Source organism: Zonotrichia albicollis, chromosome 31 (genome assembly GCF_047830755.1).
Source record: "Zonotrichia albicollis isolate bZonAlb1 chromosome 31, bZonAlb1.hap1, whole genome shotgun sequence".
NCBI classification, from domain to species: Eukaryota; Metazoa; Chordata; class Aves; order Passeriformes; family Passerellidae; genus Zonotrichia; species Zonotrichia albicollis.
In genome coordinates, this window is record NC_133849.1 from 6,364,102 (window position 1) to 6,389,234 (window position 25,133).

At 55.9% G+C, this 25,133-nt stretch overlaps 1 protein-coding gene across 1 annotated transcript; it reads right to left on the reverse strand.

The window, feature by feature from the left end:
• Nucleotides 1-352: 352 nt before the first annotated feature.
• On the reverse strand, nt 353-24,801 carry ABHD16A (abhydrolase domain containing 16A, phospholipase). The gene is given in 24 exon segments (XM_074529819.1): nt 353-508; nt 510-557; nt 640-686; nt 1,451-1,509; nt 2,255-2,353; nt 2,405-2,789; nt 4,197-4,273; nt 4,858-4,920; nt 6,078-6,134; nt 6,266-6,329; nt 8,297-8,401; nt 10,480-10,603; nt 11,929-11,967; nt 11,969-11,979; nt 12,656-12,719; nt 14,598-14,699; nt 16,561-16,675; nt 17,643-17,747; nt 19,647-19,723; nt 19,830-19,915; nt 20,014-20,100; nt 21,527-21,593; nt 24,443-24,499; nt 24,596-24,801. Coding segments are annotated over 24 exon segments (2,097 nt in total). The 5' UTR covers nt 24,719-24,801; the 3' UTR covers nt 353-472.
• Nucleotides 24,802-25,133: the final 332 nt, after the last annotated feature.

Here is a 25,133-nt window from a genome sequence, read left to right on the forward strand (position 1 = left end):
GTGGTCGGGGGGGTTAATGAGGAGGCGTGACCAGCTTAGGTTAATGAGGGGGCGTGGTCTGGCTGGGGGGGGGGTATGGCTGGGTTAATGAGAGGGTGTGGTCAGGCTAATGCAGGGCGTGGCCGAATTAGCGAGGGGGCGTGGTCAGGTTAATAAAGGGGCGTGGCACCCACCCCCCAAAATCGTTGCTTTTCACACCAAATTCTCCTCCCACCACTCCCGGCCCATTCTTGACCCCTCCCCCTTTTTTAGCTCCACCCCTTTTAAAGCCCCACCCCCTCCCCTCTTTCTGCCCTAATGAGGCGCCGAGACCGAATTTAAAAAAAAAAAAAAACACCTTTAATAATTTCCATAATTAATGAATTAATTCCTCTGTGCGTTGGGGGAGGGGCGGGGGGGGCCGTGCGGGTGTGGGGGAGGGGCGGGGTGGGTGGGGGCGGGGCTGAGGCGGGGGGCGGGGCCAGGGGCGGGGTCACAGCGCCCAGGGCAGGCGGAAGGCCTGGGGGGGGGAGGGGCGTGCAGTGCGAGGCCTCGAAGTTCTGCAGGTGCTGCTGGGCCTGGGGGCGGGGCGGGGGCGTGGTCAGGCGGGGACACGCCCACTGGCCACGCCCACCCCCGCCAGGCCACGCCCACACTCACCAGGTACAGCGCCAGCTGCCGCCGCTGGGCGGGGCTCAGATCCTCACCTGCAAAGGGGGCGGGGCCAAGGTTAGGGGGTGTGGCCAATGCCACGCCCAGATTCTGATTGGTTCCTCTGCCTGACCTGGCGGCCAATCAGTGCTGGTTCCTCCCAGCACTGCCACGCCCTGCGCTCCCATTGGCTGCTTGTTTCCCCGCCCAGCCAGCCCACGCCCACCCCTGCCACGCCTTTTTAGGCCCCGCCCATCATGGCTCCACCTTGACCCAGCCCTTCAGGGGAAAGGGGGCGGAGCAAAGGCCTTGAGCTGCCCTTGGCCCCACCCCTGCCCCTCCCACCCACCCCAATTCAGCCCCTCCCACAAAATTAAGCCACGCCCACTCTGTTAAGTCCCTCCCCCCCGACTCCAGTGGAAGGGCGGGGCTGTGGTCGCCCTGGTGTTGCTCCAAGCCCCGCCCCTATCCCTCCTTGGCCCCGCCCACCCCGTTTATCTCCACCCACCCATACCCAGCCCCCACGGGAAGGGGGGGCTCCGGTTCCCCGCCCACTCCCGGAGCCCCGCCCACCTCAATGAGGCCCTGCCCACCCCAATTAGCCCCGCCCACCCATACCCAGCCCCCACAGGAAGGGCGGGCTCCGGTCCCCCGCCCACTACTGGAGCCCCGCCCTCCCCGTTTAGCCCCGCCCCTACCCAGCCCCCACGGGAAGGGGGGTTTCCGGTCCCCCGCCCATTCCCGGAGCTGCTCCAAGCCCCGCCCCAGGCCCCGCCCACCCCACTGAAGCCCTGCCCCCTCTATGAAGCCCCGCCCCTACCCAGCCCCCACGGGAAGGGGGGTTTCCGGTCCCCCGCCCACTCCCGGAGCCCCGCCCACCCCAATTAGCCCCGCCCCCTCTGTGAGGCCCCGCCCATACCCAGCCCCCACGGGAAGGGGGGGCTCTGGTCCCCCGCCCACTCCTGGAGCCCCGCCCACCCCAATGAGGCCCCGCCCACCCCATTTGGCCCCGCCCATACCCAGCCCCCACGGGAAGGGGGGGCTCCGGTCCCCCGCCCACCTCAATGAAGCCCCGCCCACCCCGCTTGGCCCCGCCCACCGATGCCCCACGAGAAGAGGGGGGGCTCCGGTCCCCTGCCCACCTTAATGAAGCCCCGCCCACTCCCGGAGCCCCACCCACCCTTTTTAGCCCCGCCCACCGATGCCCCACGAGAAGGGGGGGGCTCCGGTCCCCTGCCCACCTCAATGAAGCCCCGCCCACCCCGTTTAGCCCCGCCCCCTCTGTGAGGCCCCGCCCATACCCAGCCCCCACGGGAAGGGGGGGCTCTGGTTCCCTGCCCACCTCAATGAAGCCCCGCCCACTCCAATGAAGCCCCGCCACCCAATGAGGCCCCGCCCCCTCTGTGAGGCCCCGCCCCTACCCAGCCCCCACGGGAAGGGGAGGCTCTGGTTCCCCGCCCACCCCAATTAGCCCCGCCCACCCCAATGAAGCCCCGCCCACCCAATGAGGCCCCGCCCCTACCCAGCCCCCACGGGAAGGGGGGTTTCCGGTCCCCCGCCCACTCCCGCAGCCGCTCCAAGCCCCGCCCCAGGCCCCGCCCATCCCGTTTGGCCCCGCCCCTACCCAGCCCCCAGGGGAAGGGGGGTTTCCGGTCCCCCGCCCACTCCCGGAGCCGCTCCCGGCACCAGCGCTCGTCGGGGGGGGAGCGGCGCAGAACGGAACCTGCGGGAATGGGGAGAAAAAACGGGAATTTGGGATCGGGAAGAACGGAACCTGCGGGAACGAACGGGGAGAAAAACCGGGAATTTGGGATCGGGAAGAACGGAACCTGCGGGAACGAATGGGGAGAAAAACCGGGAATTTGGGATCGGGAAGAACGGAACCTGCGGGAACGAATGGGGAGAAAAACCGGGAATTTGGGATCGGGAAGAACGGAACCTGCGGGAACGAATGGGGAGAAAAACCGGGAATTTGGGATCGGGAAGAACGGAACCTGCGGGAACGAATGGGGAGAAAAAACGGGAATTTGGGATCGGGAAGAACGGAACCTGCGGGAACAAATGGGGAGAAAAACCGGGAATTTGGGATCGGGAAGAACGGAACCTGCGGGAACGAATGGGGAGAAAAACCGGGAATTTGGGATCGGGAAGAACGGAACCTGCGGGAACGAATGGGGACAAAAACCGGGAATTTGGGATCGGGAAACGCGAAATTGGGGATTGAGCACTCGGGAATGGCGGCTGGGACCCAAAAACGGGGAGTTGTAAATGAAAAATCCGGGTTAGAACAGAAAAATCCCGTTATAAACCCAAATTAGGGGTTAAATCCAAACATGGGGGGGTCCGAGGAAAATAATGGGGAGGGGGAAACCAAAAATGGGGAGTTAGAAACTAAAAATTATACAATTTTTAATATACAAAAATTGTATTTGGGAACACAAAAATGAGGAGTTCTAAACTAAAAATTATACAATTTTTAGTATGCAAAAATTGTATTTGGGAACGCAAAAATGGGGAGTTCTAAACTAAAAATTATACAATTTTTAGTATACAGAAATTGTATTTGGGAACACAAAAATGGGGAGTTAGAAACTAAAAATTCTACAATTTTTAGTATACAAAAATTGTATTTGGGAACACAAAAATGGGGAGTTTTAAACTAAAAATTATACAATTTTATGTATACAAAAATTGTGTTTAGGAACACAAAAATGAGGAGTTCTAAACTAAAAATTATACAATTTTTAGTATACAAAAATTGTATTTGGGAACACAAAAATGGGGAGTTCTAAACTAAAAATTATACAATTTTATGTATAAAAAAATTGTATTTAGGAACACAAAAATGGGGAGTTCTAAACTAAAAATTATACAATTTTTAGTATGCAAAAATTGTATTTGGGAACACAAAAATGGGGAGTTCTAAACAAAAAATTGGAGTTGGGAACACAAAAATGAGGAGTTAGAACCCAAAACGGGAATTACAGCCCAAAACTGTGGATCGAGAACCAAAAAATGGAGAATTGGAACCCAAAAATGGAAATTCAGAACACAAAAATGGGGATTTGTAACCCGAAAATGGGAATTAGGATAAAAAACGGAAATTCAGAACACAAAAATGAGGATTTGTGACCCAAAAATGGGAATTAGGATAAAAAACAGAAATTCAGAACACAAAAATGGGGATTTGTAACCCGAAAATGGGAATTAGAGCAGGAAAATGGGGATTTGTAACCCAAAAATGGGAATTAGGATAAAAAACGGAAATTCAGAACACAAAAATGGGGATTTGTAACCTGAAAATGGGAATTAGGATAAAAAACGGGAAATTCAGAACACAAAAATGGGGAATTGTAACCCAAAAATGGGAATCAGGATAAAAAAAGGAAATTCAGAACACAAAAATGGGTTTTTAACCCCAAAACTGCCAAACTGGGACCCAAAACTGGGAGTGAAACCCCAAAATGGGGGCGCCCAGCCCGATTTGGGGTCACGGGGGGGGTCACTCAGAGGGGTCACAGGGGGGTCACTCAGGGGTCAGGGGTCAGGGGTCAGGGGTCACGCACTCTGCTCCTCGGGGGTCGCCGCCTCGAGCCACTCCCGCACCGCCCGCAGCCCCTCCTCAGTGACAACCTTGGGGTACCTGGGGGGAAATTGGGGGTCAGGGGTCCCCAAACCCACCTGGGACCCCCCAAACACACCTGGGACCCCCCAGGACCCCCCAAATCCCCCCAGGACCCCAAAATCTCCCAAGGGACCCCCAAAAACCACCTGGGGGGACCCCAAAAACACCCCTAGAGACCCCCAAAACCTCCTCCAGAACCCCCCAAACTCCCCTCAGGACCCCCCCAAATCCCCCCAGAGACCCCCAAACCCACCTGGGACCCCCAAAACCTCTCATTGCCCCCCAGAACCGTCCCCATTTGTGCCCCATTTTCCCCCCAGGACCCCCCAAATTCCCCTCAGGACCCCCCAAAAATCCCCCCAGAGACCCCCAAACCCACCTGGGACCCCCCCAAACCCACCTGGGACCCCCAAACCCACCCAGGGACCCCCCAAACCTCCCCAGGGACCCCCAAACCTCTCATTGCCCCCCAGAACCATCCCCATTTGTGCCCCATTTCCCTCCAGGACCCCCCAAATCCCCCCCAAATCCCTTCAAACCCTCCCCAAAGCCCCCCAGGACCCCCCAGGACCCCCCAAATGCCCCCCAAGCCCCCTCCCCACCGGTGCTGCAGCAGTTTGAGCAGGAGGTCGTTGCCGCGGTTGGAGGCGATGTCATCGGGGGTCCTGGGGGGAAATTTGGGGGGTCCTGAGGGGATTTGGGGGGTCCTGAGGGGCTCTGGGGGGTCCCCAGAGGGTCCTGAGGGGCTTTTGGGGGGTCCTGGAGGGAAATGGGGGGGGGTTGGGGGGTCCTGATGGGATTTTGGGGGGTCCCCAGAGGGTCCTGAGGGGATTTTGGGGGGGTCCTGGAGGGAAATGGGGGGGTTTGGGGGGGTCCTGATGGGATTTTGGGGGGTCCAGAGGGGATTTGGGGGTCCCTGAGGGGGTCCCAGGGTGGTTTTGGGGTGATTTTGGGTGATTTTGGGGGTCTTTGGGGGGTCCCACGGTGATTTTGGGGGTCCCAGGGTGATTTTGGGGGGTCCCAGGGTGGTTTTGGGGTGATTTTGGGTGATTTTGGGGGTCTTGGGGGGTCTCAGGGTGATTTTGGGATGGTTTTGGGGTGATTTTGGGGGTCTTTGGGGGGTCTCAGGGTGATTTTGGGGTGGTTTTGGGGGTCCCAGGGGAATTTGAGGGGTTTGGGGAGGGGTCCCACGGTGATTTTGGGGGTCCCAGGGTGATTTTGGGGATCCCGGGGTGTTTTTGGGATGTTTTCAGGGTGATTTTGGGGATTTTTGGGGTGGCTTTGGAGGTTTTTGGGGGTCCCCAGGGTGGGTCAGGGGGTTTTTGGGGTCCCAGGGGTGTTTTTGGGGTGATTTTGGATGTTTTCAGGGTGATTTTGGGTGGTTTTGGATGTTTTTGGGGTGATTTTGGGGGTATTTGGGTGTTTTTGGGGTGATTTTGGGGGTGATTTTCAATGTTTTGGGGTATTCTTGGGGTCCCAGGAGGGTTTTGGGGTGATTTTGGGGGTTTTTGGATGTTTTCGGGGTGATTTTCAGGGTTTTGGGGTATTTTTGGGGTCCCAGGGGTGTTTTCAGGGTGTTTTTGGGGTGATTCTGGGGGTTTTTGGAGGTTTTCGGGGTGATTTTGGGGGTTTTTGGGTGACTTTGGATGTTTTCAAGGTGTTTTTGGAGTGATTCTGTGTTTTTTCGGATGTTTTCAGGGTGATTTCGGGGTGATTTTGGGGGTTTTTGATGTTTTCAGGGTGATTTTGGGGGTTTTTGGGGTGATTTTGGATGTTTTCAGGGTGTTTTTGGGGTGATTTTGGGGTTTTTGGGGTCTCTCACGTGGTGGTGATGATCTCGTCCTTGGTGCGCCGCACCAGCAGCACGGGGCCCTGGTACCTGGGGGGGATTTTGGGGCAAATTTGGGGGATTTTGGGGGTCCCAGCCCCCCGGGAGGGTCCCCAAAAGCCTGGGGAGGTTTTTGGGGTATTTTTGGGGGTTTTTGGGGTGATTTTGGGGGTTTTTGGTACCTGCAGAGCTGCTCGGCGTTGTTGAGGTTCAGGTGCTCCCGAACCGTCTGGGTCACCAACTCACCTGGGGGCAGAATTTGGGGAGAAATTGGGGGGATTTGGGGATTTTGGGGGGAATCGATGGGTTTGGGGATTTGGGAGGGATTTGGGGTTTTTTGGGGGGGATTTTGGGGGTATTTGGGGCAGGTTCGGGGCTTTCAGGGGTTGTTTTGGGGGGATTTGGAATTTTTTTGTTTGTTTGTTTCTGGGGTGATTTAGGGGTTTTTTCTGGGTTTTTTGGGGTTGTTTTTGGGGTGATTTAGGGGTTTTTTGGGATGTTTTTAGGTGGTATTTGGGGTGGTTTTGGGAGAGTTTTTGGGGGTTTTTTTTGGTGCAATTTAGGGGGGTTTTGGGGATGTTTTTGGGATTTTTGGGGGTGTTTTTGGGATGTTTATGAGCTGCTTTTGGGGTGGTTTTTTGGGTGTGTTTTTAGGTATTTTTTGGGGTGTTTTTAGGTGTTTGAGTATTTTTCAGGCTGTTTTGGGTGTTTTTAGGATGTTTTAGGGCTGGTTTTGGGATGTTTTTTGGGTATTTTTAGGGCTGTTTTTGGGGTGTTTTTGGGATGTTTTTTGGGTATTTTTGGGCTGTTTTTGGCGGTGTTTTTAGGATGTTTCAGGGCTGGTTTTGGGGTGTTTTTGGGGTGCTTTTCGGGTATTTTTCGGGCTGTTTTGGGGTGGTGTTTGGGGGTGTTTTTAGGATGTTTTAGAGCTGGTTTTGGGGTCTTTTGGGGATTTTTTTGGGGTATATTTAGGGCTGTTTTAGGGGTGGTTTTTGGGTATTTTTCGGGCTGTTTTGGGGTGTGTTTAGGGCTGTTTTGGGGTGGTTTTCAGGGTGTTTTTTGGATGTTTTAGGGCTGTTTTAGGAGTGGTTTTTGGGTATTTCCAGGGCTGTTTTTGGGGTGTTTTTTGGGTATTTTTGGGCTGTTTTGGGGTGGTTTTTGGCGGTGTTTTTAGGATGTTTCACGGCTGTTTTAGGGATGTTTTTTGGGTATTTTTAGGGCTGTTTTTGGGGTGGTTTTTGGGGTATTTTTCGGGCTGTTTTTGGGCTGTTTTTGGGATGTTTTTTGGGTATTTTCGGGCTGTTTTTGGGGTATTTTTCGGGCTGTTTTGGGGTGGTTTTTGGGTATTTCCAGGGCTGTTTTTGGGGTATTTTTCAGGCTGTTTTTGGGCTGTTTTGGGATGTTTTTTGGGTATTTTCGGGCTGTTTTTTGGGTATTTTTCGGGCTGTTTTCGGGCTGTTTTTGGGGTATTTTTGGGGCTGGTTTTGGGGTATTTTTCGGGTTGTTTTTGGGCTGTTTTTGGGGTATTTTTCGGGCTGTTTTCGGGCTGTTTTAGGGCTGTTTTTGAGGTGTTTTTTGGGTATTTTTGGGCTGTTTCGGGGCAGTTTTCGGGGGTGTTTCTAGGATGTTTTAGGGCTGTTTTTTGGGTATTTTTCGGGCTGTTTTTGGGGTGTTTTCGGGCTGTTTTCGGGCTGTTTTCGGGCTGTTTTTGGGTATTTTCGGGCTGGTTTCGGGCTGTTTTCAGGCCGTTTTTGGGGTGTTTTTGGGGTATTTTTCGGGCTGTTTTTGGGCTGTTTTTGGGCTGTTTTTGGGCTGTTTTCGGGCTGTTTTTGGGATGTTTTCGGGCTGTTTTTGGGCTGGTTTTGGGCTGTTTTCGGGCTGTTTTCCGGCTGTTTTGGGGCTGTTTTTGGGGTATTTTTCGGGCTGTTTTTGGGCTGTTTTTGGGCTGTTTTTCAGGCTGTTTTAGGGTTGTTTTTTGGGATATTTTTCGGGTTTTTTTAGGGCTGTTTTCGGGCTGTTTTTGGGGTGTTTTTGGGGTATTTTTGGGCTGTTTTTGGGCTGTTTTTGGGCTGTTTTTGGGTATTTTTCGGGGCTGTTTTTGGGATATTTTTTGGGTATTTTTCGGGCTGTTTTTGGGCTGTTTTAGGGCTGGTTTTTGGGTATTTTTGGGCTGTTTTGGGGCTGTTTTGGGGCCGTTTTGGGCCGTCACTCACGCCAGCTGCGGGGCAGCACCTTCAGCGCCAGGGGCACGAGGTCGTCGAAGGAGGCGTCGAGGACGAGACCCCCGAGCTCGGGGTACGACATGGCGGCCCACGTGGCTGGGGACCCCAAAAATGGGTCAGAAACCCCCAAAAACGGGTCAGAAACCCCCAAAAATGGGTCAGAAACCCCCAAAAACGGGTCAGAAGCCCCCAAAAATGGGTCAGAACCCCCCAAAAATGGATCAGGGGGACCCCAAATTGGGTCTGGGGGTGTCAGGGGTCAGAGACCCCCGAGCTCGGGGTACGACATGGCGGCCCACGTGGCTGGGGACCCCAAAAACGGGGCAGAAACCCCCAAAAATGGGTCAGAAACCCCCAAAAATGGGTCAGAACCCCCCAAAAACGGGTCAGAAACCGCCAAAAATAATGGGTCAGAAACCCCCAAAAATTGGTCAGAAACCCCCAAAATGGGACAGAAACCCCCAAAAATGGAACAGAAACCCCCAAAAATGGGTCAGAACAGCCCAAAATGGGTCAGAAACCCCCAAAATGGGTCAGAACCCCCCAAAAACGGGTCAGAACCCCCCAAAAACGGGTCAGAAACCGCCAACAATGGGACAAAAACCCCCACCAATGGGTCAGAAACCCCCAAAAACGGGTCAGAAACCCCCAAAAATGGGTCAGAAACCCCCAAAAACGGGTCAGAAACCCCCAAAAATGGGTCAGAAACCCCAAAAACGGGTCAGAAACCCCCAGAAATGGGTCAGAAACCCCCAAAAATGGGTCAGAACCCCCCAAAAACGGGTCAGAAACACCCCAAAATGGGACAGAAACCCCCAAAAATGGGTCAGGGGGACCCCAAAAATGGGTCAGAAACCCCAAAAATGGGTCAGAAACCCTCAAAAATGGGTCAGAAACCCCCAAAAAATGGGTCAGAAACCCCAAAAACGGGTCAGAAACCCCCAAAAATGGGTCAGAAACCCCAAAAACGGGTCAGAAACCCCCAAAAATGGGTCAGAAACCCCCAAATGGGTGAGAAACCCCCAAAAATGGGTCAGGGGGACCCCAAAAATGGGTCAGAAACCCCCAAAATGGGTCAGAACCCCCCAAAATGGGTCAGAAACCCCCAAAAATGGGTCAGAAACCCCCAAAAACGGGTCAGAAACCCCCAAAAATGGGTCAGGGGGACCCCAAAAATGGGTCTGGGGTCAAGGCTTGGCCCCCAGTCTCCAAGTCTCTCCCACTATAACCCAGTATAACCCATTATTCCCAGTATAAACCAGTACAGCCCAGTCCCTCCCAGTACAAACCAGTATAACCCAGTATATCCCAGTATAACCCAGTATATCCCAGTACATCCCAGTATACCCCAGTGTTACCGGTGAAGCCCCTGATGGACCAGGCCCAGTTTATCCCAGTATAACCCAGTTTAACCCAGTACAACCCAGTTTATCCCAGTATAACCCAGTTCATCCCGTTACCAGTGAAGCCCCCGATGGACCAGGCCCAGTTTATCCCAGTATAACCCAGTTTACCCCAGTATCCCTAGTACATCCCAGTATAACCCATTACCAGTGAATCCCCCGATGGACCAGGCCCAGTATCCCCAGTATAACCCAGTACATCCCAGTATAACCAGTATAACCAGTATTACCAGTGAATCCCCCGATGGACCAGGCCCAGTTTATCCCAGTTTATCCCAGTATAATCCAGTACACCCCAGCGTTACCAGTGAATCCCCCGATGGACCAGGCCCAGTATAACCAGTTTATCCCAGTATAACCCAGTACATCCCAGTATAACCCCGTTACCAGTGAATCCCCCGATGGACCAGGCCCAGTACATCCCAGTATAACCCAGTTTATCCCAGTATAACCCAGTTTATCCCAGTTTATCCCAGTATAACCAGTATTACCAGTGAACCCCCCGATGGACCAGGCCCAGTTTATCCCAGTACACCCCAGTTTATCCCAGTTTATCTCAGTTTATCCCAGTATAAACCAGTATAACCCAGTATTACCAGTGAATCCCCCGATGGACCAGGCCCAGTATAACCCAGTACAAACCAGTATAACCAGTATAACCCCGCATTACCGGTGAATCCCCCGATGGACCAGGCCCAGTTTATCCCAGTACACCCCAGTTTATCCCAGTATAACCCAGTTTATCCCAGTATAACCAGTATCCCCCATTACCAGTAAAGCCCCCGATGGACCAGGCGTACACCACGATGCTGGGGGGGGCAAAGCGCAGCTGCTGCAGCGCGAATCGAACCACGACGTCCATGGCGTTGGCCTCGCTCTGGGGCAGGGGCACCCCCTGAAAATGGGGCAGGGGGCGTCAGAGGGACCCCCAAAAACTGCCTGAGCCCCCCCAAAAATCCCCAAAAATCCCGGGGTTCAGGGACCCCCAAAAACCCCAAAAAACCCCAAAAACTCCTGAATGAGAGAACCCCCAACACGACGTCCATGGCGTTGGCCTCGCTCTGGGGCAGGGGCACCCCCTGAAAGGGACCCCAAAAACGCCATCAGGACCCCCAAAAACCCCCAAAAAATCCCGAAAAATCCCAAAAAATCCCGGGGTTCAGGGACCCCCAAAAACCCCAAAAAACCCCAAAAATCCCCCAAAATCCCGGCATTCTGGGACCCCCAAAAACCCAAAAAACTCCAAACAAACCCCAGAAACGGCATCAGAACCCCCAGAAACCCCCCCAAAAATCCCCAAAAATCCCGGGGTTCAGGGACCCCCAAAAACCCCAAAAATCCCCAAAAAATCCTGAATGAGAGAACCCCCAACACAACATCCATGGCGTTGCCCTCACCCTAAAAATGGGGCAGGGGGCTTCAAGGGGACCCCCAAAAACCCCCCAAAAATCCTCGAGCCCCCCAAAATCCCCCAGGACCCCCAAAATCCCCCCCAGGACCCCCCCCCAAAATCCCCCTCCCCATTTCTTCACTCACGGCATTGAATTGGGTCTGGGGTCCCCAAAATGCCCCAAAGCCTCCCCAAAGCCCCCCGAAGCCCCCAGACTCACGGTGCTGCCCCCAAAGCCCCCCCAGGACCCCCCAAAATCACCCCCAAAGCCCCCCAAGCCCCCCGAAGCCCCCAGACTCACAGTGCTACCCCCAAAGCCCCCCAGGACCCCCCCCAAAATCCCCCTCCCCATTTATTCACTCACAGCATTGAATTCACTCTGGAACCCAAAATGGGGGGTCTGGGGTCCCCAAAATTCCCCCAAATTCCCCCAAATCCCACCCCCAGACCCCCATAAATCCCCCCAATTTCCCCCCAGACTCACGGTGCTGCCCCCAGGAGCCCCCCAGGACCCCCCAAATCCCCCCAAAATCACCCCCAAAGCCCCCCGAAGCCCCCAGACTCACGGTGCTGCCCCCAAATCCCCCAGGACCCCCCCAATCCCCCCAAAATCCCCCCCAGAGCCCCCCAGAGCCCCCCGAAGCCCCCAGACTCACGGTGCTGCCCGCCAAAGCCCCCAGGACCCCCTAAAACCCCCCAGGACCCCCCCAAAGCCCCCAAAATCACTCCCAAATCCCCCCAAAGCCCCTCAGGACCCCCCAAAGCCCCCCAGGACCCCCCAAAATGACTCCCCAAGCCCCCCAAAGCCCCCCCGAAGCCCCCAGACTCACGGTGCTGCCGCCGAAGCCGGGGTGGTTCCAGCCCAGCACCCGAGTACCCGGCTGGGGGGGGGGGGACATGGGGGGGTCATTGGGGGGGGGGGTCCGGACCCCCCCCAAAATAACGGGGGGGGGGCATTGGGGGGGGGGTCCGGACCCCCCCAAAATAATGGGGGGGGGGGACGGGGCAGAAAGAACCCCCCAAAAATCAGTTTGGGGGTCTGGGGGCAGTTTTGGGTCTGGGGGCAGTTTTGGGGTCTGGGGGCGTTTCTGGGCTCAGTTTTGGGTCTGGGGTCCGTTTTGGGTCTGGGGTCCGGTTTGGGTCTGGGGTCCATTTTGGGTCTGGGGTCGTTTTTGGGCTCAGTTTTGGGTCTGGGGTCCGATTTGGGTCTGGGGTCCGTTTTGGGTCTGGGGTCCCATTTGGGTCTGGGGTCCGTTTTGGGCTCAGTTTTGGGGTCTGGGGTCCGTTTTGGGTCTGGGCTCAGTTTTGGGTCTGGGGTCCGATTTGGGTCTGGGGTCCCATTTGGGTCTGGGGTCCGATTTGGGTCTGGGGTCCGATTTGGGTCTGGGGTCCGTTTTGGGTCTGGGCTCAGTTTCGGGTCTGGGGTCCCATTTGGGGTCTGGGGCCTCAGTTTTGGGTCTGGGGTCCCATTTGGGCCTGGGGTCCGATTTGGGTCTGGGGTCGTTTTTGGGCTCAGTTTTGGGTCTGGGCTCCATTTGGGTCTGGGGTCCCGCGTACCCTCCAGGGGGGTGCTCACACACCCGACCTCGTAGAAGCCGGCATTGCCCTCGCAGCAAATGACCTGGGGAGGGGGCGACGGGGTCAGGGACCCCCCCCAAATGACCCCAAAAATACCCCCGGGACCCCCCCAAATACCCCGGGACCCCCCAAATATCCCTAAATACCCCCAGGGACCACCCCCAAAAATACCCCCGGGACCACCCCCAAATACCCCAAAATACCCCCAAATTCCCCAAAATACCCCCGGGACCCCCCCCAAATACCCCGGGACCCCACCCCAAATACCCCGGGACCACCCCCAAATACCCCAAAATACCCCCTGGGACCCCCCCCCCAAATTCCCCAAAATACCCCCGGGAGACCCCCCTCAAATACCCCGGGACCCCCCCAAATACCCCTAAATCCCCCCAGGGACCCCAAAATACCCCCGGGACCACCCCCAAATACCCCGGGACCACCCCCAAATACCCCAAAATACCCCGGGACCCCCCTCAAATACCCCCGGGATCACCCCCCAAATACCCCAAAAATACCCCGGGACCCCCCCCCAAATACCCCAAAATACCCCGGGACCCCCCCTCAAATACCCCAAAATACCCCCGGGACCCCCAAATACCCCAAAATACCCCCCGGGACCCCCCCCAAATACCCTGGGACCCCCCAAATACCCCTAAATACCCCCAGGGACCCCAAAATACCCCTGGGACCCCAAAATACCCCCAGGGACCCCCAAATACCCCGGGACCCCCCCAAATTCCCCAAAATACCCCAGGGACCCCCCCCCCAAATCCCTTGGGACCCTCCCCAAAACCCCTGCAAAAACCCCTGGGACCCCCAGAGACCCCCAAACCCCCCCAAAATTCCCCCAGGACCCCCCAAGATACCCCAGGGACCCCCAAATACCCCAGGGACCCCAAAATACCCCCGGGACCACCCCCCAAAAATACCTCCAGGGACCCCCAAATTCTCCCCAGAGACCCCCAAATCCCTTGGGACCCTCCCAAAACCCCTGCAAAAACCCCTGGGACCCCCCAGAGACCCCCAAAATCCCCCAAAATCCCCTGGGACCCCCCAAAATACCCCAGGGACCCCCCCAAAATACCCCCAGAGACTCCAAAAACCCCCTGGGACCACTCCAAATACCCCAAGGACCCCAAAATACCCCCAGGGATCCCCAAATTCTCCCCAGAGACCCCCAAACCCCCCCAAAATCCACCCAAATTCCTGCAGGGACCCCCCAAATCCTGCCAGGACCCCTCAAACCCTCCTGGGACCCCCAAACCCCCCTCCAATCTCCCCAAAAATCCCCCCAAAATCCCCCCCAAATCCCCCCAGGACCCCCCAAAATCCCCCCCAGTGTCCCCCCAAACCTCCCAAATCCCGCCCCCTTAAATCCCCCTAGGACCCCCCCAAATCCCCCCAGGACCCCCAAAATCCTCCCAAACCTCCCCAAAATCCCCCCAGGACCCCCCAAACCTCCCCAAAATCCCCCCAGAGACCCCCAAACCCCCCCAAAATCTCCCCAAATTCCTGCAGGGACCCCCCAAATCCCGCCAGGACCCCTCAAACCCCCCCCAATCTCCCCAAACCCCCCCAAAATCTTCCCAAATTCCTGCAGGGACCCCCAAACCCTCTGCAGGACCCCCAAAATCTCCCCAAAATCCCCTCCCAATCTGCCCCAAACCTCCCAAATCCCCCCCCTTAAATCCCCCCCAGGACCCCCCAAATCCCCCCAGGACCCCCCAAAATCCCCAGGACCCCCCAAATCCCCCCAGGACCCCCCAAAATCCCCCAGGACCCCCCCAAAATCCCCCCAGAGACCCCCCAAACCCCCTCCAATCTGCCCCAAACCTCCCAAATCCCCCCCTTAAATCCCCCCCAGGACCCCCCCAGATCCCCCCAGGACCCCCCATTCCCCCCCAAGCCCCCCCGCCCGTACCAGGGTGTCCCCCCGGGGGTCTCCCCGGCCCCTCCTGTCGATCACCATGGCGTCGATCTCGTTCCCGTCGCAGGCCAGGAGCTTCACGCGCTGCCCCCCGAACTGGGGAGGGGGCAACAAAGGGTTAATGGGGGGCTATGGGGGCAATGGGGGGCAATGGGGGCAATGGGAGCTTCACGCGCTGCCCCCCAAACTGGGGAGGGGGCAACAATGGGGGGTTAATGGGGGGCAATGAGGGGTTAATGGGGGGCAATGGGGGCAATGGGGTCTGGGGGCTGCCCCCCCAAACTGGGGAGGGGGCAACAACAACGGGTTAATGGGGGGCTATGAGGGGTTAATGGGGGGCAATGGGGTCTGGGGGCTGCCCCCCAAACTGGGGAGGGGGCAACGAGGGGTTAATGGGGGGCTATGGGGGCAATGGGGGGCAATGGGGGCAATGGGGGGCAATGGGAGCTTCACGCGCTGCCCCCCAAACTGGGGAGGGGGCAATGGGGGGTTAATGGGGGGCAATGGGGGCTATGGGGGCAATGGGGGGCTATGGGGGGCAATGGGGGGTTAATGGGGGGCTATGGGAGCTTCACGCGCTGCCCCCCAAACTGGGCAGGGGGCAACAATGAGGGGTTAATGGGGGGCTATGAGGGGTTAATGGGGGGCTTGGGGGTCTGGGGACTGCCCCCCAAACTGGGGAGGGGGCAACGAGGGGTTAATGGGGGGCTATGGGGGCCTTTGGGGGCACTAAAAAATACAATATATATAATAAAATAATAAATAAAAAATAAAAATAAAATACAAATGTATATAATATAATATAATGTATATAATGTGTATTTTATAAAATAAAAAATATTTTTGGAATATTTTTTTTAAGGCTCTCACCTGCCCAATCAGCTGAGCCTGTTCCTGTAAGAGGGCGGGGCTGGGCGGGGCTGGGCGGGGCTTGGGCGTGGCTCAGGGATATTTTAGAATAACTCGGGGATATTTTGGGATAAATTTACCATATTTTGGGATAAGTTTGGGGTGTTTTGAGTCTCTTACCTGCTCTATCAGCCGAGCCTGCCCCTGTAACAGGGCGGGGTTGGGTGGGGCTGGGTGTGGCTCAAGAATATTTTAGAATAACTCGGGGATATCTCAGGGATATTTTATGATAACTTTATGATATTTTGGGGTATATTTATAATATTTTTAAGGCTCTCACCTGCTCAATGAGCCGCGCCTGCCCCTGCAGCAGGGCTGGGTGTGACTTGGGATATCTCAGGGATATTTTATGATAACTTTATGATATTTTAGGATATATTTACAATATTTTTTGGGTCTCTCACCTGCTCGATGAGCCGGGCCTGCCCCTGCAGCAGCGCCGGGTGTGCTTTGGGATATCTCAGGGATATTTTGAAATTAATTTACGATATTTTGGGATATATTTATAATATTTTTAAGGCTCTCACCTGCTCAATGAGCCGAGCCTGCCTCTGTAACAGGGCCGGGTGTGCTTTGGGATATCTTAGGGATATTTTATGATAACTTTATGATATTTTGGGATATTTTAGGATATATTTTGGGTCTCTCACCTGCTCAATGAGCAGGGCCTGTCCCTGCAGCAGGGCCGGGTGTGACTCAGGGATATTTTGGGATATCTCAGGGATATTTTATGATAACTTTATGATATTTTGGGATATTTTAGGGGATATTTTTGGAGGATATTTTAGGATATATTTTGGGTCTCTCACCTGCTCAATGAGCCGCGCCTGCCCCTGCAGCAGGGCTGGGTGTGGCTCAGGGGTATTTTAGAATAACTCAGGGATATTTTAGAATATCTCAGGAATATTTTATGATAAATTTACAATATTTTGGGATAAGTTTGGGGTGTTTTGGGTCTCTCACCTGCTCAATGAGCCGGGCCTGCCCCTGCAGCAGCGCCGGGTGTGCTTGTTTTAGGATATATTTATAATATTTTTAAGGCTCTCACCTGTTCAATGAGCCTGGCCTGCCCCTGCAGCAGCGCCGGCAGCAGCGCCCTCTGCAGGAGCCGCACCGAGCCCGGGAACAGCATCCGCCGGCCCAGGGTGTGCGCCAGGAGCCACCTGGGGGCGGGGCCAGGTCAGGGACACGCCCAGGGGCGGGGTCAGACCAGGGACACGCCCAGGGGTGTGGCCAGCATGGACACACCCAAGGGGCAGGGCCATAAGCCCCACCCATCCATCCCTCCCTCGACCTGCCAATCATCTCTTCCCCACCCTGACCACACCCCCATGACCCCACCCTCCTTAGCCCCACCCACCTAGGGGTAACACCACACCCCCTGTCCCAAAGCCCCACCTCCAGAAAGCCACGCCCCCACAAGCTCCACCCACCTCCACAAAGCCACACCCCCACAAGCTCCACCCACCCAGCATAACGAACCCCTCACCCCTGCATGGCCACACCCCTCCCAAAGCCCCACCCACCCGCACAAAGCCACACCCCCACAAGCTCCACCCACCTCCACAAAGCCACGCCCACCCTGGTATAACAAACCCCTTACCCCCAGCATGGCCACGCCCACCCCAAGCCCCACCCACCCGCACAAAGCCACGCCCACACAACCCCCACCCACCCACTAGAACAAACTCCTCACCCCCAGCATGGCCACGCCCACCCCAAGCCCCACCCACCCGCACAAAGCCACGCCCACACAAAACCCCACCCACCCCCTATAACAAACCCCTCATCCCCAGCATGGCCACACCCCTCCCAAAGCCCCACCCACCCGCACAAAGCCACACCCCCACAAGCTCCACCCACCCAGCATAACGAACCCCTCACCCCCAGCATGGCCACGCCCCTCCCAAAGCCCCACCCACCCGCACAAAGCCACGCCCACCAAAGCCCCACCCACCCTGGTATAACAAACACCTTATCCCTGCATGGCCACGCCCACACCCAAAGCCCCACCCACCTCCACAAAGCCACGCCCACACAAAACCCCACCCACCCTGGTATAACAAACACCTTATCCCTGCATGGCCACGCCCACCCCCAAGCCCCTCCCCTTTCCCAAGCCCCGCCCACCTGGCCAGGGCGCACGGAAGTTTCCGGAGCACCCCCAGGAGCCCCCGGGAGCCCCCCCGGGGCCGGGGCGGGGTCTGGAGCAGCGGCACCGCCCTCGAGCCGCCCCTGCGGCCAATCACAGCTCAGGGCGGGGCCTGGGGGTCCTGGAGGGGTTTGGGGGGTCCTGGGGGGATTTGGGGGGTCTTGGGGGAGTTTGGGGGGTCCCGGGGGTTTTTTTTGGCATTCCTAGGTTGGTTTTCGGGGTTCCCAGGGTGGTTTTTGGGGGTTCTCGGGGTGTTTTTTGGGTTCCCAGGGTATTTTTTGGTTTCACCAGAATATTTTTAGGGTCCCCAGGGCGACTTTTGGGGTTCCCAGGGGTGTTTTAGGGGATTTCTGGGGTCCCCAGGGTGATTTTTGGGTTCCCCTGGGTTATTTTGGGGTCCCAGGGGTGTTTTAGGGGTTTTTTGGGTTCCCCAGGACATTTTTGGGTTCCCCAGGGTGATTTTTGGGTTCCCAGTGTGATTTTTGGGTTCCCCAGGACATTTTTGGGTTCCCAGTGTGATTTTTGGGGTCCCCAAATGTCTCTGACCATGCGGGGCCAGCGCTGTCCCAGGTGCAGAAGGGATTTCTGTGCATCCCAGGGGAATATTTTGAATTTCCCAGGATATTTTTGGGGTTCCCAGGGGTGTTTTAGGGGTTTTTTGGGTTCCCCAGGGTTATTTTGGGTTCCCCAGGGCTGTTTTAGGGTTATTTTGGGTTCCCCAAATGTCTCTGACCATGCGTTGCCGGCGCTGTCCCACCGGAAGTCCACGGGCCAGCTGCCCTGTGTATCCCAGGGGATATTTTGAATTTCCCAGGACATTTTTGGGTTCCCCAGGGTAATTTTTGGGTCCCCAGGGTTATTTTGGGTTCCCCAGGGCTGTTTTAGGGGTTATTTTGGGTCCCCCCCGTGTCTCTGACCATGCGTTGCCGGCGCTGTCCCACCGGAAGTCCACGGGCCAGCTGCGGAAGGGATTTCTGTGCATCCCAGGGGGATATTTTGAATTTCCCAGTGTGATTTTTGGGTCCCCAGTGTGATTTTTGGGTTCCCCAGGGTTATTTTGGGGTTCCCAGGGATGTTTTTGGGGTTTTTTAGGGTCCCCAGGACATTTTTGGGTTCCCCAAATGTCTCTGACCATGCGTTGCCGGCGCTGTCCCACCGGAAGTCCACGGGCCAGCTGCGGAAGGGATTTCTGTGTATCCCAGGGGGATATTTTGGGGTTCCCAGGGGTGTTTTAGGGGCCTGTTTTGATTCCCAGGGGTGTTTTTTGGGTCCCCAGGGCTGTTTTAGGGTTATTTTGGGTTCCCCAAATGTCTCTGACCATGCGTTGCCGGCGCTGTCCCACCGGAAGTCCACGGGCCAGCTGCGGAAGGGATTTCTGTGCATCCCAGGGGGATATTTTGAATTTCCCAGGAGATATTTTGGGTTCCCAGGGTTATTTTGGGGTTCCCAGGGTTATTTTGGGGTTCCCAGGGGTGTTTTAGGTGATTTTTGGGCTCCCCAGTGTGATTTTTGGGTTCCCCAAATGTCTCTGACCATGCGTTGCCGGCGCTGTCCCAGCTGCGGAAGGGATTTCTGTGTATCCCAGGATTATTTTAGGGCTCCCCAGGGTGATTTTTGGGTTCCCAGTGTGATTTTTGGGTTCCCCAGGGTTATTTTGGGGTTCCCAGGGATGTTTTTGGGGTTTTTTAGGGTCCCCAGGGTTATTTTAGGTTTCCCAAATGTCTCTGACCATGCGTTGCCGGCGCTGTTCCACCGGAAGTCCACGGGCCAGCTGCCCTGTGTATCCCAGGGGATATTTTGAATTTCCCAGGACATTTTTGGGGTTCCCAGGGTTATTTTGGGGTTCCCAGGGGTGTTTTAGGTGATTTTTGGGTTCCCCAGGGTTATTTTTGGGTCCCCAGGGTTATTTTGGGGTTCCCAGGGCTGTTTTAGGTGATTTTTGGGGTTCCCAGGGTTATTTTAGGTCCCCAAATGTCTCTGACCATGCGTTGCCGGCGCTGTCCCACCGGAAGTCCACGGGCCAGCTGCGGAAGTCGAAGGTGTAGAGGCCGAGTTTGCGCTGGGGGGGGGCAGAAGGGACACCTGAGCCCCCCCCCAGGACCCCCCCATACAGGACCCCCCCCCGGGACCCCCGCCCACCCCCCGGGACCCCCGCCCGTCCCCACCTTGCTCTCGGGGCTGCCCGAGCGGTGGCTCTCCTCCAGCACGGCCAGGAACTCCAGGTACTGTGGGTTGCTCCAACGGCCCAGCCCTGCCGGGGGGGGTTTGGGGGGCTCAGAGACCCCCAGAGACCCCCAGAGACCCCCAGAGACCCCCAGGGACCCCCAGGGACCCCCGAAGCCCCCTCACCTCGCAGGCAGGCCACCCCGGCCAGCAGCAGCCCCAGGGTGGCGGCGCAGTGGGACAGGGGCACCACGCGGGACATGGTCAGCAGGCCTGGAACGGCACAAAATCAGCCCAAATTCAACCCAAAAACAGCCTGAAAACACCCTGAAAATAACCCAAAAATACCATAAAATCACCTCCCAAAACCAGCCCAAAACACCCCCAAAAACACCCCAAAAATAACCCAAAATCACCCCAAAACCAGACCAAAAATACCCCAAAAACCACGTGGGACACAGTCAGCAGGCCTGGAATGGCACAAAAACTGCCCAAATTCAACCCAAAAACAGCCTGAAAACACCCCGAAAATAACCCAAACACGTCCCAAAATTACCACTAAATTACCTGCCAAAACCTCCCAAAAACACCCCCAAAAATAACCCAAAATCACCACAAAATTACCATAAAATTACCCCCCAAAACCCCCACAAAATTACCCCAAAACCACCCCAAATAAAACCCAAAAATAACCCAGAATCACCCCAAAATTACCACTAAATTACCTGCTAAAACCTCCCCAAAACACCCCCAAAAATAACCCAAAATCAGCCCAAAGTTACCACAAAATCATCTCCCAAAAACACCCCAAAACACCCCCAAAAACACCCCAAAAATAACCCAAAATCACCCCAAAATTACCATAAAACTACCAGCCAAAACCTCCCCAAAACACCCCCAAAAACAACTGAAAAATAACCCAAAATCACCCCAAAATTACCATAAAATCACCTCCCAAAACCAGCCCAAAATCAACCCAAAATCACCCCAAACCACGCGGGACATGGTCAGCAGGCCTGGCAGGGGAGAAATGGCCAAAAAACACCCAAATTCAACCCAAAATCCCCTCAAAAGACCCCGCAGTAACATCCCAAAAACATCTCATAAAACCACCCCAAAATCAGCCCAGAAACTCCCCAAAACCAACCCAAAACTACCCTGAAACCCCCTCCAAATCCCCCCCAAAACCGACCCACAATCACCCCAAAACCCTCCAAAGGAACCCTCCCCGAGACCCCAAAACCCCCTCAAATATCCCCAAATAAATCACTCAGAAAACCCCAAAACCCCCTAAATATCCCCAAATAAATCACTCAGAGACCCCAAAACCCCCCTAAATATCCCCAAATAAATCCCTCAGAAAATCCCAAAAACCCCCTAAATATCCCCAAATAAATCCCTCAGAAAAATCCCAAAAACCCCCTAAATATCCCCAAATAAATCCCTCAGAAAACCCCAAAACCCCCTAAATATCCCCAAATAAATCCCCCTAAATATCCCCAAAAATAACCCCAAAAACCTCCTAAATATCCCCAAATAAATCCCTCAGAAAATCCCAAAACCCCCCTAAATATCCCCAAATAAATCCCCCTAAATATCCCCAAAAATAACCCCAAAAACCTCCTAAATATCCCCAAACTCAGAGACCCCAAAAATCCCCAAAATCCCCCCAGGACCCCCAGGTGAGACCCCCGCCCACCTTTCCGGTACAGGTAGAACACGGCCAGGGGGGAGGCGTAGTACGAGATGGACCAGAGCACCGAGGCCTGCGGGACCCCCAATGAGACCCCAAAATGGGACCCCAAAATGGGACCCCAAAATGGGGCACCCAAAATGGGGCACCCAGAATGGGGCACCCAAAATGAGACCCCAAAATGGGGCACCCAAAATGAGACCCAAATGGGACCCCAAAATGAGACCCCAAAATGGGACCCCCAAATGGGACCCCCAAATGGGAACCCCCAAATGAGACCCCCAAATGGGACCCCAAAAATGGGGCACCCAAAATGGGGCACCCAAAATGGGACACCCAAAATGGGACCCCCAAAATGGGGCACCCAAAATGGGACCCCAAAATGGGACCCCAAAATGGGACCCCAAAATGGGACCCCAAATGGGACCCCCAAAATGGGACACCCAAAATGGGACCCCCAAAATGGGGCCCCAAAATGGGACCCCAAAATGGGACCCCAAAATGGGACCCCAAAATGGGACCCCAAAATGGGGCACCCAAAATGGGAACCCCAAAATGGGACCCCCAATGAGACCCCCAAAAATGGGACCCCCAAAATGGGGCACCCAAAATGGGGCACCCAAAATGGGGACCCCAAAATGAGACCCCCAAAATGGGACCCCAAAATGGGGCACCCCAAAATGGGGCACCCAAAATGGGACCCCAAAATGGGACCCCCAAAATGGGGCACCCAAATGGGACCCCCAAATGGGGCACCCAAATGGGGCACCCAAAATGAGACCCCAAAATGAGACCCCAAAATGGGACCCCCAAAATGGGGCACCCAAAATGAGACCCCAAAATGGGACCCCCAAAATGGGGCACCCAAATGGGGCACCCAAAATGGGACCCCAAAATGGGACCCCCAAATTAGACCCCAAAATGAGACCCCAAAATGGGACCCCCCCAAAATGGGGCACCCAAAATGGGACCCCAAAATGGGGCACCCCAAAATGAGACCCCAAAATGGGGCACCCAAAATGGGGCACCCAAAATGGGACCCCAAAATGGGACCCTCAAATGGGACCCTCAAAATGGGACCCCCAAAATGGGACCCCCAAATGAGACCCCCAAAATGGGGCCCCAAAATGGGACACCCAAAATGGGGCACCCAGAATGGGGCACCCAAAATGGGACCCTCAAAATGGGGCACCCAAAATGGGACACCCAAAATGGGGCACCCAAATGGGACCCCAAAATGGGACCCCAAAATGGGGCACCCAAATGGGACCCCAAAATGGGACCCCCAATGAGACCCCAAAATGGGACCCCAAAATGGGACCCCAAAATGGGACCCCCAAAATGGGGCACCCAAAATGAGACCCCAAAATGGGACCCCCAAAATGGGGCACCCAAAATGGGACCCTCAAAATGAGACCCCCAAAATGGGACCCCAAAATGGGACCCCAAAATGGGACCCCCAAAATGGGGCACCCAAAATGGGACCCCAAAATGGGACCCCCAAAATGGGACCCCCAAAATGGGGCACCCAAAATGAGACCCCAAAATGGGACCCCAAAATGGGGCACCCAAAATGGGACCCCAAAATGGGGCACCCAAAATGGGACCCCAAAATGAGACCCCAAAATGGGGCACCCAAAATGGGGCACCCAAAATGGGGCACCCAAATGAGACCCCCAAAATGGGACCCCCAAAATGGGGCACCCAAAATGGGACCCCCAAATGAGACCCCCAAATAGGACCCCCAGAGAACCGAGGCCTGCGGTAATTTCGGGGGTCTCTGGGTTGGATTTTCGGGGGTCTCTGGGTTGGTTTTTTGGGGGTCTCTGGGTTGGTTTTTTGGGGGTCTCTGGGTTGGTTTTTTGGGGATATCTGGGTTGGTTTTGGTTGGTTTTTGGGGGTGGTCTCAGGGTTGATTTTGGGGTGGTTTTTAGGGGTCTCAGGGTTGGTTTTTGGGGGTCTCTGGGTTGATTTTGGGGTGTTTTTTAGGGGTCTCAGGGTTGGTTTTCCGGGGTCTCTGGATGGGTTTTTGGGGGTCTCTGGGTGCGTTTTGTGGGGGTCTCTGGGTTGGTTTTTGGGTGGTTTTTAGGGGTCTCAGGGTTGGTTTTCGGGGGTCTCTGGGTTGGTTTTTCGGGGGTCTCAGGGTTGGTTTTTTGGGGATATCTGGGGGGTTTTGGGGTGGTTTTTGGGGGTGGTCTCTGAGTTGATTTTGGGGTGATTTTTAGGGGTCTCTGGGTGGGTTTTTGGGGGTCTCAGGGTTGATTTTGGGGTGGTTTTTGGGGATCTCTGGGTTGGTTTTTTGGGGGTCTCTGTGGGGTTTTGGTTGTTTTTTTTGGGGGGGTCTCTGAGTTGGTTTTGGGGTGATTTTTGGGGGTCTCTGGGTGGTTTTTGGGGGTCTCTGGGTTGGTGTTTTTTGGGGATATCTGGGGAGTTTTGGTTGGTTTTGGGGGTGGTCTCTGAGTTGGTTTTGGGGTGGTTTTTTGGGGGTCTCAGGGCTGGTTTTTTGAGGGTGTCTGAGTTGGTTTTTTGGGGATCTCTGAGTTGGTTTTGGGGTGGTTTTTAGGGGTCTCAGGGCTGGTTTTTCGGGGGTCTCTGGGTGGGTTTTCGGGGGTCTCAGGGTTGGTTTTCGGGGGGGTTCTCTAGGTTGGTTTTTGGGGGTATCCGGGTGGGGTTTTTGGGGGTCTCAGGGTTGATTTTGGGGTGGTTTTTAGAGGTCTCTGGGTGGGTTTTCGGGGGTCTCTGGGTTGGTTTTGGGGTGGTTTTCGGGGGTCTCTGGGTTGGTTTTCGGGGCGGTTCTCTAGGTTGGTTTTTGGGGTATCCGGGTGGGGTTTTTGGGGTAAAACTCGGGGAAATCGGGGTAAACCGGAGAGAATCGGGGTCAGGCCGGGTCAGCCCGGTGTCCCGGTGCCCCGTGGGCCTCACCAGGGCCAGGACGCTGTCCGTGTGCTTCTCCAGGCCCCGCGGTTGGTAATACGAGTCCTATTGTGGGGAGGGGGATGGAAATAACGGGGGGCACCGGGGGTCAGCGCCGTTCCCATGGCAACCGCCGCCGCCCCGCGCGCGCCCGCGCCTCACCCAGGCCGGCTCCCCGCGCTCGGTGCCGCCGCCGCCGCCGCTCCCCGGGGCCGGCCCGGGCGGCCGGGGCCGATGGACCCGGTAAAGCCGCGGGCCCAGGACGCAGCTGAGGAGCTTCGCCATGACGGCGGCGCCGGAAGTGGCGGCGCTTCCGGGTAAAGGCGCTTCCGGGGAGAGACCGGAACCGGCGGTGATGCCACGCCCATTTACCGGGGGGCGTTGTTATGGGAATGGGGCGGGACAAAATGGCGGCGTTGTCATGGGAACAGGGGCGTGACAAGATGGCGGCGTTGTCATGGGAACAGGGGCGGGACAAGATGGCGGCGTTGTTATGGAAACGGGGGCGGGACAAAATGGCGGTGCTGTTATGGAAACGGGGGCGGGACAAAATGGCGGCGTTGTCGTGGGAACAGGGGCGTGACAAGATGGCGGCGTTGTCATGGGAACAGGGGCGGGACAAGATGGCGGCGTTGTTATGGAAACGGGGGCGGGACGAAAATGGCGGCGTTGATATGGAAACGGGGGCGGGACAAAATGG